The following is a 14,871-nucleotide window of genomic DNA, read 5'->3' as shown; positions in this document are numbered from 1 at the left end:
GAGAAGGAAACAAATGAAGGAAAGTTGATGTTTATATACCCTTTCCACATTCTGCATATATTTCTGTATTCTGAATCAACTACCTAATACTGCTGAAGCTTCTCTAAGAACACCAGTTACTTATTATTTACCAATTGCTTTAGATATAGTTTTTTATAGGGGTTCTTTGCTGTATTTGATGTTGATAATTCTAACCTTGAAATTTTGTTCCCTTGGTTTTTGTGTTCTTCTCTCAATCTGGATCTTCCATTCCTGTTTTTTTATTTAGCATACTCTCTGGAAAATTTCATTGATATCCATGGTTTTTTACCTATCACCTATAGGTTGATGACTTCCAAATCTGTTGTTTGTTTGTTTATTTATTTTTACATAGACCTCTCTTGGTCTTCTGACAGATATATCCAAATGTGCTTAGACATTCCCACTCGAATATTTCATAGTAGACATCATTTTGGACATATTTTAAAATGAATTTATTATTTCCTTTCCCATTCTCCTATTCCTGGATTCTGTCTCATTTGTGCTATCATGATTTATTCATCTAAACTAGCTATGTGGAATTCATTTTTTGATTCCCTACTATTTCCTATCACTTACTCTCTAGTCCACCCACTTCACAATGCCAATTTTACCTCAAATTACCACACATACATAGATGAATGGATTGATGGATGGCTATGTGACAAAATAAGAATAGTAAAATGTTAATTGTAGAATCTAGATGATGGGCATATGGGCATTCATTGAACACTTCTTTCAACCTCGCAGTTTGTAAATTTTCATAATAAACATTTTTTTAGAATCCCATATATAAATTCATAAATATCTTTCTGTCCTTTCTGCCACAGCCAGATTTTAGGTCCTTTCATTGCTGGTTTCAGCTATTTTGATGGATTCTACAAGATAACCATCAGAGTGAGCCATATAAAATGCAAATCTGACCATATTATGTCTCAATTTAAAACCATTTATTGACTTTCAGTCATATGCTAAAAAATGTAAGTCCCTTAAAATGGCAATCAAGTTCCTTTATGATTTGGATCCTATTTATCTAATCCACTATTTTACCCTGTATACTAACGAACTTTTATTCCATTATTTTTAATGGAATATAATCACTTCTTCTGACTAACTCTTCCTCATTGCTTATAAGAGTTGAGAAACACCATTTTCAGAAACATTTTCTTTAACTACTCAGATAGCATTATACTTCTCTTTTTATCTACCATAACTATGCATGTTTTTCATGAACTTGCCATGTTCACATTATAATTGTATATTTACATTTATTTGCTTTTCTTGTCATTTTAATTGAACTTGAGAGTAGGGAAGGCTATATTATTTATCTTTCTGTATTTAATACCTGGAAGAGTTTTCGGCATATTAAGTAGGTACTCCATAAATCTTGAACGAGAGGAGGACAAATGACTGAGTAAATGAGTGAATGGATAAATATTGATAAAATGATCCTTAAGAAAATGAATAGATATTGATAAAGTGATTCCTAAGAAAATGAAGAACTTTGGATAAGGTTATGGCTCAGTGGCAGAGTGCTTGCCCAGCATGTGTGAGGCACTAGGTTCAATCCTCAGCACCACATAAAAATAAATAAATAAAATAGAGGTATTGTGTACTTTTACAACTAAAAAAAATTTTAAAAAAAGAAAATGAAGAACTTCTTTTGGTCAGGGAATTAATATTTATTTCTGGTATGCCTTAAGCACTTACTGCAGCAATTCTAAGTGACATGGAGAATCAAAGTCTGTTTAGGAATAGACTGGAAACAAACTTATTGTCTTATTTTTTTGCCAGAGACCTCAGTTGTAACATTTATGGCATTACTAGAATTGAGGGTCTTCATAGAATTGACCTTCATTGATGGTATTTTCTATCATGTTTTACTGGTCATAGCCCAGTAAGAATATATTTTTCCCTGGGCCAGATTGTTAGAGTTCAGTGATCAGGGGCCAGTTTACTAATGTAGAATTAATCCTTGAAACTAAGAATTATGCAATTAAAAGTGAACCTAAATAATGATGCTAATAACAAACTTTGTCTAGGTTCTGAATCATAATTTCAAAATATTTTTCTCTTAATTTATTCTGTCTTATAGCTAAAGGGAAGACTGATCTCAAATCATTGATGGATACAGTACAAGTTATTACAGGTTAGTGAGAAAATACTGTAAAGTTAATATCCTAATTCTTTATACTAAGCTATATTTTTTCTCTGATAAATACTTATTGACATGTATGATATAATTGTGATGTAATCATTTGTCTCGTTTAAGAATTACCACAAAGTGAACATTTTCTCATACCCAGTTGTATTAGTAGACTTTTTGTTGATATTACCAAAACACCTGACATGAACAAGTAAGGAGGGACAATTTATTTTGGCACATGTCTTCAGAGGTTTCAGTCCATGGTCAGCTAGCTCCACTGCTTTGGGATTGAGGTGAGGCGGAATATCATGGTGAAAAGGGTGTGGTTCATGGCAGCCAAGAAGCAGAAAGACAGAGATGGGGAGGGAGCAAAAGAAAGAAAAAGAGAAGGAGAGAGGAGAGCAGGAGGAAGGGGAGAGGGAGGGAGGAAGAGAGAGGAAGAAATAGTGGAAGGGGCCAGAGAGAAAATAAACCATTTCAGAGCAGCCCTAGTGACCTGCTTCCTCTATTTAGGTCCCATCTCCCAGTAGTTCATTCACATATCAATGGATTAATCTACTGATAAGGTCAGATCTTGCTTGATCCAATTCTTTTTCCAAAGCCCCACTTCTGAACATTGCTGCATTGGGAACCAACCCTGTAACACCTGAGACTTTGGGGGACATTCCAAATCCTAACCATAATACCATTTAACTACACCCAGACCATGAAATAGAAGATTATCAGTAATCCATAAGACCCCTATATTGTGGCATAATCACTTCCCCTTTACAGTTGGAGATAATTACAGTTGGCTCTCCTTATTTCTGGGTTTTAGATCCACAAATTGAACCATATTCAATTAAAAATATTTGGAAAAAATTGTCTATGCTGAAAAACTGCACACATTTTAATTGCCATTATTCTTTTAACAATACATCATAACTTAAGGGATATGGGAGAAATATGTGTAGGTTATATACAAATGCTCCATCACTTTATATAAGGGACTGAAGTATCTGCAGGTTTTAAAAAAATTTTAAAAACTTTTCATTTTTTTGATCAACTTGTAATAATTGCAGATATTTAAAGGTGCAGTACAGTATTTTAACACATGTATACAGAATCTACTGATCAAATCAGGATAATTAACATTTCCATCTCCTTATCATTTATGTTTGGAGCCTTTAAGTTTCTCTCTTCTAGATCTTTATAAAAATATAAAAGGTAATTGTGAACTATAGTCACTCACTGTGCTATGGAACACTAGAAATTATTCCTTTCATGTTTTGATACCATGATCAAACATCCCTTCTCTTTCTTCCCCACTGCTTCCTAAACTCTAGTAATCAGTATTCTACACTCAAAGCAACTTTCTTTTTAGCTTCTACCTGTATGAGAGAACATGTGATATTTATCCTCCTCTGTTTGGCTTATTTCACTAAACAATGTCCTGAATTTCCATCCATTTTGCTGCAAATGACAAAATTTAATTCTGCTTTATGGTTGAAAAATATTCCATTGCATATGTACACCACATTTCTTTGTCCACTTATTCATAGATGGTACCTAGATTTATTCCATATCTTAACTATTGTGAAATAGTGCTGCAGTAAACAGCAGTGGACATTATCTCTTAGATGTAATGATTTAGTCATTGGGAGATTAAATCCCACCCAGTAGTGAGATTGCTGGATCATGTAGTAGTTTATCTTTTAAGAAAATTTCATACTGTTTTTTAAAATGGCTGTACAAATTTACACTCCCACCAAAGGTGTATGAAAGTTCCCCTTTCTCTGTATCCTTACTGGCATTTTTTAATAATAATAATAACAACAAATATTATAATAATTATTATTGGTCTTTTTGACAATAGCCATTCTTGCTGGGGTGAGATGTTATCTTGTGTTTTTTACATTGGTTCTTCTTAGTCATACATGACAATAGAATCCATTTTGATAAAATTATACAAGCATGGAATATATCTTACTCTAATTAGGACCCCATTCTTGTTTTGCATTTCCCTGACAACTAGTGATGCTGAATATTTCTTTTGAGAAATTTCGGTTTAGATCTTTGGCAAATTATAATATCGGATTATTTGGTGGTTTTGGGTACTTTTATGAGTTCCTTATATTCTGAATATCAATTCCTTTTTGGATAATTCATTTACAAATATTTTCTCAGTTTTATAGGTTGTCGCTGAACTCTGTTGATCATTCCATTTGCTGTACAGAAGCTTCTCAGTTTGCTTCAATCCCATTTGTCTAGTTTTGCTTTTGTTGACTTTGCTTTTGGTGTCTTATCCAAAAAATCATCACCAATTATGGTGCCTTGAAATGTTTCCCTTGTGTTTTTTTTTCTAGTAGTTTCTAGAGTTGATGTTAGTATATGGTGAGAGATTGGAGTTGTTTCAGCCTTCTGCATATAGACAGATAATTCTACCACATCATTTATCAAAGAGGTTTTTTCCCCAACATATGTTTTTGGTGGTTTTGTCAAGAATCAGTTGACTTTGATATGTGGGTTTATTTCTGGGATCTCTATTTTGTTTCATTGCTCTGTGTGTTTTTAGGCCAGTACCATGCCGTTTTTGGTTATTTTTAGCTCTGTATAGTATACATTGAAATCAGGTAGTGTGGTGTATCCAACTCTGTTCTTTTTGTTCAAGCCTGCTTCAGCTATTTGAATTTTTTGTCCTTCTGTATGAAGAGTGTCATTGGTATTTTGATGGGGATCACGTGGATTCTATACATTGCTTGAACTTTTAAAAATATTATTTCTTCCAATCCATGGACATAGGAGATCTTTCCATTTTTTTGTGTCATCTTTAATTTCTTGCAACTAGTGTTTGTAATTTTAAATACAGACATCTTTTGCTTCCTTGGTTAAATTTATTCCTAGGTATTTTAATTTTTATAACTATTCCGAGTAGGATTGCCTCATGATTTCTTTTTCAACAAGCTCATTATTGGTGTAGAAAAATGCTACTGATTTCTGAATGTTAATTTTATATACTGCAACTTTATGAATTTGTTTATCAGTTCTAATAGTCTTTTGGTAGAGTCTACTTTTTTTATAGAGAGAATTAAATTGTCTGAAAACAAGGATAGTTTGGTTTCCTCCTTTTCTATTTGTATGACTTTTATTTCTTTTTCTTGCCTAATTGCTCTGGCTAAAATTTTCAATACTATGTTGAATAAGAATGGTGAGAGTGGACATGTTTTCTAGTTCCAGATGTTAGAGGAAACATTTTCAGTTTTTCTCCATTTACTATGTTGTTTACTGGGGGCTAGTCATACATGGCTGTTTTTATTTTGAGGTAGGATCCTACCGTATCCATTTTTTTCAGTGTTTTTATCATGAAGCAATGTTGAATTTTATCAAATGCTTTCCTGCATCTATTGAGGTGATCAAATATTTTTATCCTTCACTCTGTTGAAGTGATGCATTACATTTATTGATTTGTATACAATGAAATATCCTCACATATCTAAGATATATTCCACTTGATTATGGTAAAGGATCATTATTGTTGTTGCCTTGTCTGATTTTGTTATTGGGTTAATGCTAGACTTATAGAGTGAATTTAGAATCCCTTCCTTTCAGTTTTTTTGAGAATTGGTGTTAGCTCAATTTTTTTGAGAATTGGTATTAGTTCTTCCTTAAAAGATTGGTGGAATTCAGCAGTGAAGCCATCTTATCCTGGACTTTTCTTTATTGGGAGATGTTTTATTACTGATTCAGTATTACCACTAATTATTGTTCTGGTCAGGATTTCAGTATCTTCATGGTTCAATTTTGGTAGGTTTTATGTGTTCAGAAATTTGTCTATTTCTTCTAAGTTTTCCCATTTGTTGTCATGTTTGTTCATAATAATCCCTAATGATCCTTTGTATTTCTGTGGTATTAGTTATAATGTCTCCTTTTTCATTTCTGATTTTATGTGGGTTTTCTCTCTTTTTTTTCTTGGTAGTCTACTTAAAGTTTATCAGTTTTATCTTTTCATAAAACTAATTCTTAATTTCATCAATTTTTTTGTGTTTTTTTCTTTAACAATTACTCTTTTTTGGCTCTGATTTTTGGCATTTCTTTCCTTCTACTTTTGGGTTTTATTTGCTCTTTTCTAGCTCCTCAAGATGCATCGTTAGGTTGTTTATTTGAAATCTTTCCCTTTTTTTGATGTTGGTACTTTTTGTTTTCAACTTCCCTCTTAGTACTGCTTTTGCTGTATCCATAAAGTTGTGGCACATTATATTTCCATTTTTATTTTTTTCAAGAAATTTTTAAATTTCCTTTTTGATTTCTTTTTGAATTCATTCAGTAGCATGCTATTCAATCTCCATATATTTGTACAATTTTTGAAGTTTTTTTTTTTTGCTTTTGATTCTAATTTTATTTCATCTTTATAAAGGATATATGATGTGATTTTGATTTTTTAAATTTGTTGAGACTTACTTTGTGTCTAATAATATGGTCTAATAGAGAATGTTCCATGTATTGATGAAAAGAATGTGTATTCTTCAGTTGTTCGATAAAATGTTCTGTAAATGTTGTTAGACCTGTAGTATAATTTAATTCTCATGTTTACTTCTTAATTTTTTTTGTCTGAATAATCTGTCCATTAATGAAAGTGTGTGTTTAAGTTGGTTGGTATTATTCTGTTGGTGCTTCCTTTAGATGTAATAATATTTATTTTCAAAAATTGGGTGCTCTGGCATTAGGTATGTATACATTTACAATTGTTTTATCTTCTTATTTAATTGCTTTCTTGGTTATTATAATGCGGCCTGTTACTTTTTTTTAGTTTTTGTCTTAAAATCTATTTTTTCTGATGTAGGTCTGTCTGCTTCTGCTCACACTTTTGGTTTCATTTTGTGTGGAATATCTTTTTCCATCTTTTACTTGAAGTCTCTGTGTGTCTCTTCTGATGAAGTCAGTTTCTTATAGGAGGCATGTTGTTTGGGTTTGGGCTTTGTTTGTTTTTAAATCCTTTTACCAGTCTATATCATTGAAATAGGGAATTTAGTCCATTTACATTCAAGGTTGTTATCAATAGGTAACAACCTAGATAATGCACCTTCCATCCCTGAAGCAAAGGTGTAGTAGGGACTCTAGGTAGTTCACCTCCATAGTTTCCATGATTGTGGTATCTGTTGAACTCTCCTCTCACTAGGTTTGCAGGTCTCCACTACAATGTGGCCTATGTGAATTATCCCATTCTCCTTTTACCCTACAGTTGGTACTCTCTCTGGTCAGGGAACCAGGATTACAGTTGCTGGTGTGCTATATTGCACTTTCCATACTGCTATCCAAGGTTTCCTTGTCTTACAGGGTTCCTGCCCCTCCCTTGCTGGATTCCAGTGCCACTTACCTCAAATGCAGCTGTTTATTTCTTGTTATTACTCTTTGTGAAGGAGTGAGTACAGGGCACCTCTGTTCAGTCACCTTCCCCTTTTCTCTATTCACAGGTTTTGGTATCTGTAACGGGGCCTAGAATGAATCCTCTGTACCAAGGAACAACTATACTATTCTGAGTTCTGAGTCCACAGAATTACTCATTTTGCCTGTTTTGAGCTTTATATGAATGGAGACATAAATCTGTATTCCACTATTTTTTACTCTTCACTTACTCTCCACATGTTATTCTCTGAGATTCATCTGTATTATTACATGTAGCAGTAGTTTGTTAATTATTATTGCTGTATATTGTTAATATTAATAAACTGTAATCAAATAGAGATCTTTAAGGAGCTTATTTTGGTGAAGGAATGATTTTTATTAATTGGTTACCTGAATATATTGTTTATAATTTTTCATAGATAAATGCATGAAAATTTATTTTTCCATTTAACTGTCAAAGAACATTTCCAGTTTTGAACACTTGCAAACCACATATCACTATGAATATTCCTGTACATAACTTTTGGTGAACATATGTGCATGATTCTTTGGCTATATATCTACAAATGAAATTGCTGTGTTATAAGATAGGATTATATGTACTTTATTAGGTATTGTACATTGATTTTCTAGAGTAGTATTATTTTACATTTCAACCAGCAGTGTATGAGTGATCTAATTGCTTTACAGCCTTGCTAATGTTTGATACTCTTTTCCATTTTAGCCATTGTGATGGGCATGCAATAGTTTCCCCCTGTGTTTATAGTTTTCATCTGTATTTCCCTAATGATTAATGATGTTGAGTGCCTTTCTCACATTTATTGGTTGTTTGGGTAATATTTTTTATAAAGTTCCTGTTTATGTTCATTACCATTTTTTCTGTTTGAATGTCTGCATTTTACTTTTTGAATTTTTTTTTACTTTTTATCTTTTTTATAGTTTTTTAAAAAAAATGTATTCTGAATACGATTACATTGTAGGTTATACATTGCAAATATCTCACCATATGTATTTGCTTTTCACTTGAATTATACCTTTTAAGGAAGAGAAGTTCGTATTATTTATGTAGCTGAATAAACCTTTTCTTATAAAGTATTTGGGATTCTATTTAGCAAATCCTAGTTACATCAAAAAATTTTTCCTATTTTATCTTCTGGAAGCTTTATTTTTTTGTTTTTACATTTAGATATATAATTCACTCATTTGGTTTTTCTATATCATGTGGGGCAAGAGTCACAAATCCATTTTTTTAAGTGAATATTCAGCACCATTTATTGGCAAAATGATATTTCTCCACTGCATAATAAAGCCATCTTTCTCATAAATCAAGGACCATAAATGTAGTGGTGCATATGGACTTTTTAAAAACTGTTTCTTTGGTCTGATTGTCTGTCTTTGCATGTATACTATGGCCTTAATGCCTTTTATATGTCTTTGTATTTGAAGTGTGAAGTCCTCCAAATTTGTTATACTTCTTTAAGGTTGTTCTGACTATTCTTGACTTTTTATATTTCCATATACATTTTATAATCAGATTTTAATTTCCCCCAAATTTTACTGGGGTTTTCATTGGATTTAGATCAATTTATAGAGAACTGACATCTTTATAATACTGAGTTTTCTAATTTATGAAAATCACATGTGTGCTAATACAATGACTCTGAAAAACACCATCACCCACTCTGTAGCATTTTTCAGTTTTCATCATGCAGATTCTCTCACCATTGCTGTTTTAAGCTATGAATAATCTGAGAGAAGAGAAAAAATCTCAAAAATTCCTGAATGAAGCTATCATGAGCCAAATTCAGGCTGCTGACAAACCACTGAAAATGGTCCATTGCAACATTGATTTAGGTCAACCAATTTTTCTCTTTTGTTAGAGTATTCCTAGGTATTTTATACTTTTTTTTGTATCGCAAACATATTTTTTTGTCATTTAATTTTCTAATCATTGCTGGTATTTAGAAATGCAATTGATTGTGTGTGTGTGTGTGTGTGTGTGTGTGTGTGTGTGTTTGTGAAAGAGAGAGAATGTGTATGTGTGGGAGTGTGTGTGTGTGTGTGTGTGCATGTGTAGCTGGATCAGATCTACTATTATTTTGTTTAGTATTTTTGCAGATTGGTGTGAAATGTACTTTTCCTATAATGTTAATGTCTTAGGTTTTAAGATATTCTGGCCTCATATAATTAATAGAAAGTATTTCCTTTTTTTCTTTTCTTGGGAAGTTTTTGTATTCATTTGTATCATTCAGAGATGAAATTCTTTAAGACTAGAAATTTCTTTTCTTTATTACTTTTTTATTTACTTTTTTGTTTTTATTTATTTATTTTAGACCATTTTGATTCATCGTATACAAATGGGGTACAACTTTTCATTTCTATGGTTGTACACAATGTAGATTTATATCATTTGTGTAATCACACGTACATAGGGTAATAATGTCTATCTCAGTCCACTATCTTTCCTTCCCCCACCCCCTCCTGCCCCATTTCCCTCTACAAAATCCAAAATTCTTCCATTCTTCTCTTGCCCCTGCTTCAGCCACCTGCCTCATTATGTATCATTATCCACTTATCAGAGAACACATTTGGCCTTTGGATTTTGGGGCTTGGCTTATTTCAACTAACATACTCTCCAACTCCATCCACTTACCAGCAAATGCCATATTTTTTTTGTTCTTTATGGCTGAATAGTATTCCATTGTATATATATATACCACAGTTTCTTTATCTATTCATCTATTGAAGGGGATCCAGGTTGGTCCCACAATCTAACTATTTTGAATTGAGCAGCTATGAACATTGATGTGGCTGTATCACTGTAGTATGCTGATTTTAAGTCCTTTGGGTATAAACCAAGGAGTGGGATAGCTGGGGTCAAGTGGGTGGGTCCATTCCGTGTTTTCTGAGGAATCTCCATACTGCTTTCCAGAGTGGTTGCACCAACTTGCAAATCCAGCAGCACTGTATTAGTGTGTTTTTTTTCCCACATCCACACCAACACTTATTATTGCTTGTGTTCTTGATAATAGCCATTCTAATTGGAGTTAGATGAAATCTTAGGGTGGTTTTGATTTGCGTTTCTCTAATTACTAGAGATGATGAGTACTTTTTCATATATTTGTTGATCACCTGTTTATCTTCTGTGAAGTGTCTGCCCACTTGTTCCTTGGACATTTATTGATTGGGTTCTTTGTATTTTTGGTGTAAAGTTTTTAAAGTTCTTTATAAATTTTGGAGGTTAGTTCTCTGTCTGAAGTGTGTGTGGAAAAGATTTTATCCCGCTATGGATGCTCTCTTTTCATGTTATTGATTATTTTCTTTGCTGAGAAAAAGCTTTTTAGTTTGAATCCATCCCATTTATTGATTCTTGCTTTTATTTCTTGTGCTCTGGGAGTCTTGTTAAGAAAGTCTGGTCTTAAGCCAACATGATGGAAATCTGGGCCTACTTTTTCTTCTGTTTGGTGAAGGGTCTCAGGTCTAATTCCTAGATCCTTGATTCATTTTGAGTTGAGTTTTGTGCAGGGTGAGAGATCAAAATTTAATTTCGTTTTGTTACATATGGATTTCCAGTTTTGCCAGCACCATTTGTTGAAGAGGCTATCTTTTCTCCATTGTGAGTTTTTGGCACCTTTGTCTAGTATGAGATAACTATATATATGTAGGTTTGTCTCTGTGTAAGACTGGCAATTTCTATGTGGGAAAATTTTAAATGACCAGTTCAGTTGTCTTAATATAAGACTGTGGAGATTTCTGAAATCTTCTTTCATCATTGCTATATTGTGTTTCTCCAGGATGTCCTTTATTCTGAATATACAAAGTACTTATATAATATTCCTATAGTCTTATTATCTTTTTAATATCTGCAGGATCTATATCAATGTCTCCTTTGTTATTAGAGATATTAGTTATGTGTATTTTCTGTTTTCTTTTTTTCCTTTTTCTGTCTTGGTAGAGGTATTTATCAATTTTGTTAGTCTTTCCAGTGCTCAACTTTCAGCCATATATATTCTACTTATTTAAAGATTGTTTTTTGTTTCAGTAATCCCTGCTTTTGTCTTTATTTTTTTCTATTTGGGGAGAAGATTAGTTTGCTGTTCTTTTCTAACCTTTTGAGACAGAATCCTAGGTTACCTGTCTTTTTATCTTTTCTAGTATATATATTTAAGACCAAATTTCTCTCTTGGCACTCTTTTACCTTACTCACAAGTTTTAATATGTAACATTATCATTGTCATTAAATTAAAAATATACTTTAACTTCCAGGTTAAATATATTTATTTTTTGACACAGATATGGTTTATTTAGAAATGCATTCCTTATTTTCCAAATGTTGGGAGTTTTCTTAGTAATATTTTGCTACTGTTGATCTCTAACTTAATGCCATATACTATATTGAATATTTATTTCTATCAATTATCATTATAATAGTTTTAAAATGACATAAACCTTATTTAACTGTGTGCATTGTTATTTTATAACCATCATTAATGGCAGTGACTCTTTTACTAGAGTTGAATGAATACCATTCATTCTCTGTATCTGCAACTCACTGCTTATTATTTAAAAGTATCACTGTTTCCATGATGTGGAGTTTCACTAGTTGTGTGTTCATACACCATTCAGAAAGCTTCAACTTTCATTCAGAAAGTTATGTCTGATCCATTCTGTTGGCTTTCCTGTTCCTATCCCCCTTTCCCCTCCCTTCATTCCCTTTTGTCTAATCCACTGAACTTCTATTCTTCCTCTCTCACCCTGCCTTATTGCATATCAGAGAACGATAGTCTCTAGATCCATCCATTTTGTGGCATAAGTCATAAAGTCATTCTTCTTTATGACCGAGTAATATTCCATTGTGTATATATACCACAATTTCTTTATCCATTTATCTGTTGAAGTGCACCTGGGTTGGTTTCGTATCTTAGTTATTGTGAATTGAGCTGCTGTAAATATTGATGAGGCTGCATCAGTGTAGTATGATGATTCTAAGTCCTTTGGGTATATAATGAGAAGTGAAAATACACATCATATACAGCCACAAGAATGGAATCCTAGTTAGAATAAGTCATACTCCATGTATGTATTATATGTCAAAATGCACTCTACTGCCATGTATATCTGAAAAGAACAAATTAATAAATGTCTAAATTATGTACACATGTGAAAATACTAAAAATAAAAATTAAGTTTTTAACAGAAAGTATCGCTATGTCTAAATTTATCTTTCATAATTTGGAATTATAATAGCTTTTAAAACACTGCATCTTTTTCTACTTCTATTTTGAAGGAGGAGAAGTTCACTTAAGTGACCTGGAAAATGCCATGCGAAGCACGGGGATAGAGCTCACATCTAGAGAACAACTGGAGCTACAGAAATTCCTTCCAATTAATGGTGGGCGTTTCAAATATTAGAATAGCTTTGAAGAGAGTTTATATTACCTACAAGGGAGTTAGTATCAAAGGAGTATTCCACATTACAACTATAAGTAGAGTCTCGAGGGAATCATGATTATGTTCTTAAAATCTGTATTATCCAGTAGCCTATGTTTATTGTAGGCTATTTATAATGTAGAGATAATAATAAACATCCATAAGCTCAGATATAACCATTTTTAATATTTAGAAATATGTCGTCTCTTACATAAACACCGGACAGTGAATCATAAATCTTGCCATCAGGGATAAGGAATGTTGATGTTTACCTTTTATAAATAAAAGAAGGAAGAGAGATGTATATGTATAATAGTAGAGGTAATAAGGGGTTGAGTTGAAAGAAATACAAGATATGGAAGTATTTTTGTTTTAGCCTATTTAATATTAATCATTGTCTCAGGGAATAAGTAGTTGACAGATTTGCTTTTATTAAGAATTTAAATATTTTATTATTTTTATTTTTAGAAGATAAAGTTTTAAAGACAAATTACTTTATGGTTACATTTCTGAACTTAAAGGTTTTTGTATTACTTTAGCATGGGTTTTTTTCCCATGACCTAAAATATGTGTTTTCTTACAGCTAATGGGAAAATATATAAGAATAGGTTGCTGAAATGTGTGAAAGCTATGAAAGGTGAGTGAGACTCAAATTGAGAAGGCCAATTAGTTGAAGTACTTGTTTTTTCCTTGTCATTAAATTTGCTTCTTGTCAATCTCATACATGTGTTCCCATAATTAATTTTAATATATGTACATGTCTGTACTGATTAAATAATCTGTGTTTTATTTTTCAAAGATGTTCTAGTTTTCTTGGGATTATTTAAATTTGAGTGTGGAAACAATACAAATAGGCCTAGAAAGAGGCTAGTATGACTTTTTAAATTCAGTGACCAAATGAACCCTATTATTTGTATAAATATTTGTGTTAAAAATTGTTAGATTTGCTATCTTGCTGCTATAAATGACTTGAGTAGTTTCTCAACTCTCTTTCAACATGTGGTTTCTTATAGATTTATTTTCAATATTGGATGTAAGTGAATAGGTTCATTTCAGTTCATTACTGGTCCTCTTTAAACATTTAATGTCTCTTTACTGGGCTCTCTTTATTGATGAAATTTATAGTTGTAATACATAGATATTAACATTTATTATATTTTGGCTTTTATATCACTTTCCACCTGTCTTTTGTAGGGTTACAAGTTGATGCTCATGATCTTGACAGTGTACATGGAAACATGGTGCTCAAACTCACACCTGAAGAGCTTAATGTTCTAACCCCAAATCTACCAGTTGAAGGTTAGTGACCTAATAGCATTGTGTCCTGAGGAGAATTTGAGATTTGAGGCTAATGCTTTTTATAGAACTTATTTAGTTTAGATATGAATTTTTCTCTTGACATTATTAACCTTAAGTTGATACTTTTCTCACCTTTCATTCATTCATTTATCTAAAAAGTTTTGCTGAGCACTCTTAAAAGCCATATCTAGCTAGTGGCTAAGGTATTGGACAGTATAGAAATAGAGCATTTCTATCATCACGAAGAGGTCTTTTGAACCGTATTACTGTAGATCAACCACTACAAGTGAAAGTCAAGGCCTACACTAGTTTAAGATCATCCAGAACTGGAACTGCCTATTGGAATAAAAGTCAACATGCTTCAGAGGAGTAGAAGAGAATTCATTCTTCTGAATATATCCAACATGCCATAAAACATTACTAGATAGATATTAAAAAATAGGAAAGTGTGTGTTAGAGTCAAATAAAAAAGATGAACGATAGATCAATCACTATGCATAATTGAACATGGCTTAGATGTTGGCATTAGTATATACTTTCAAGCAGCTGTTTTTATGTTTAAGGACTTAAGGGGAAATAAAAGAGCAACATTTTCC

The 14,871-nt window shown here is 32.2% G+C and overlaps 1 protein-coding gene across 1 annotated transcript in view; it reads left to right on the top strand.

Moving 5' to 3' along the window:
- The window catches only part of EFCAB3 (EF-hand calcium binding domain 3), a 483,726-nt gene that overhangs the window by 18,793 nt on the left and 450,062 nt on the right, over positions 1 to 14,871 (top strand). The window contains exons 4-6 of the mRNA XM_079134930.1: positions 2,114 to 2,167; positions 12,834 to 12,938; positions 14,171 to 14,275. Of these exons, the coding sequence (XP_078991056.1) occupies positions 2,114 to 2,167; positions 12,834 to 12,938; positions 14,171 to 14,275 (264 nt within the window). The remainder of the gene's footprint in view (positions 1 to 2,113; positions 2,168 to 12,833; positions 12,939 to 14,170; positions 14,276 to 14,871) is intronic.

This window comes from Sciurus vulgaris (assembly GCF_902686455.1).
Source record: "Sciurus vulgaris genome assembly, chromosome: 3".
Taxonomy (NCBI): domain Eukaryota; kingdom Metazoa; phylum Chordata; class Mammalia; order Rodentia; family Sciuridae; genus Sciurus; species Sciurus vulgaris.
Note: the sequence above shows the minus strand (reverse complement) of the source record. Positions and strands in the feature narration are given on the sequence as shown.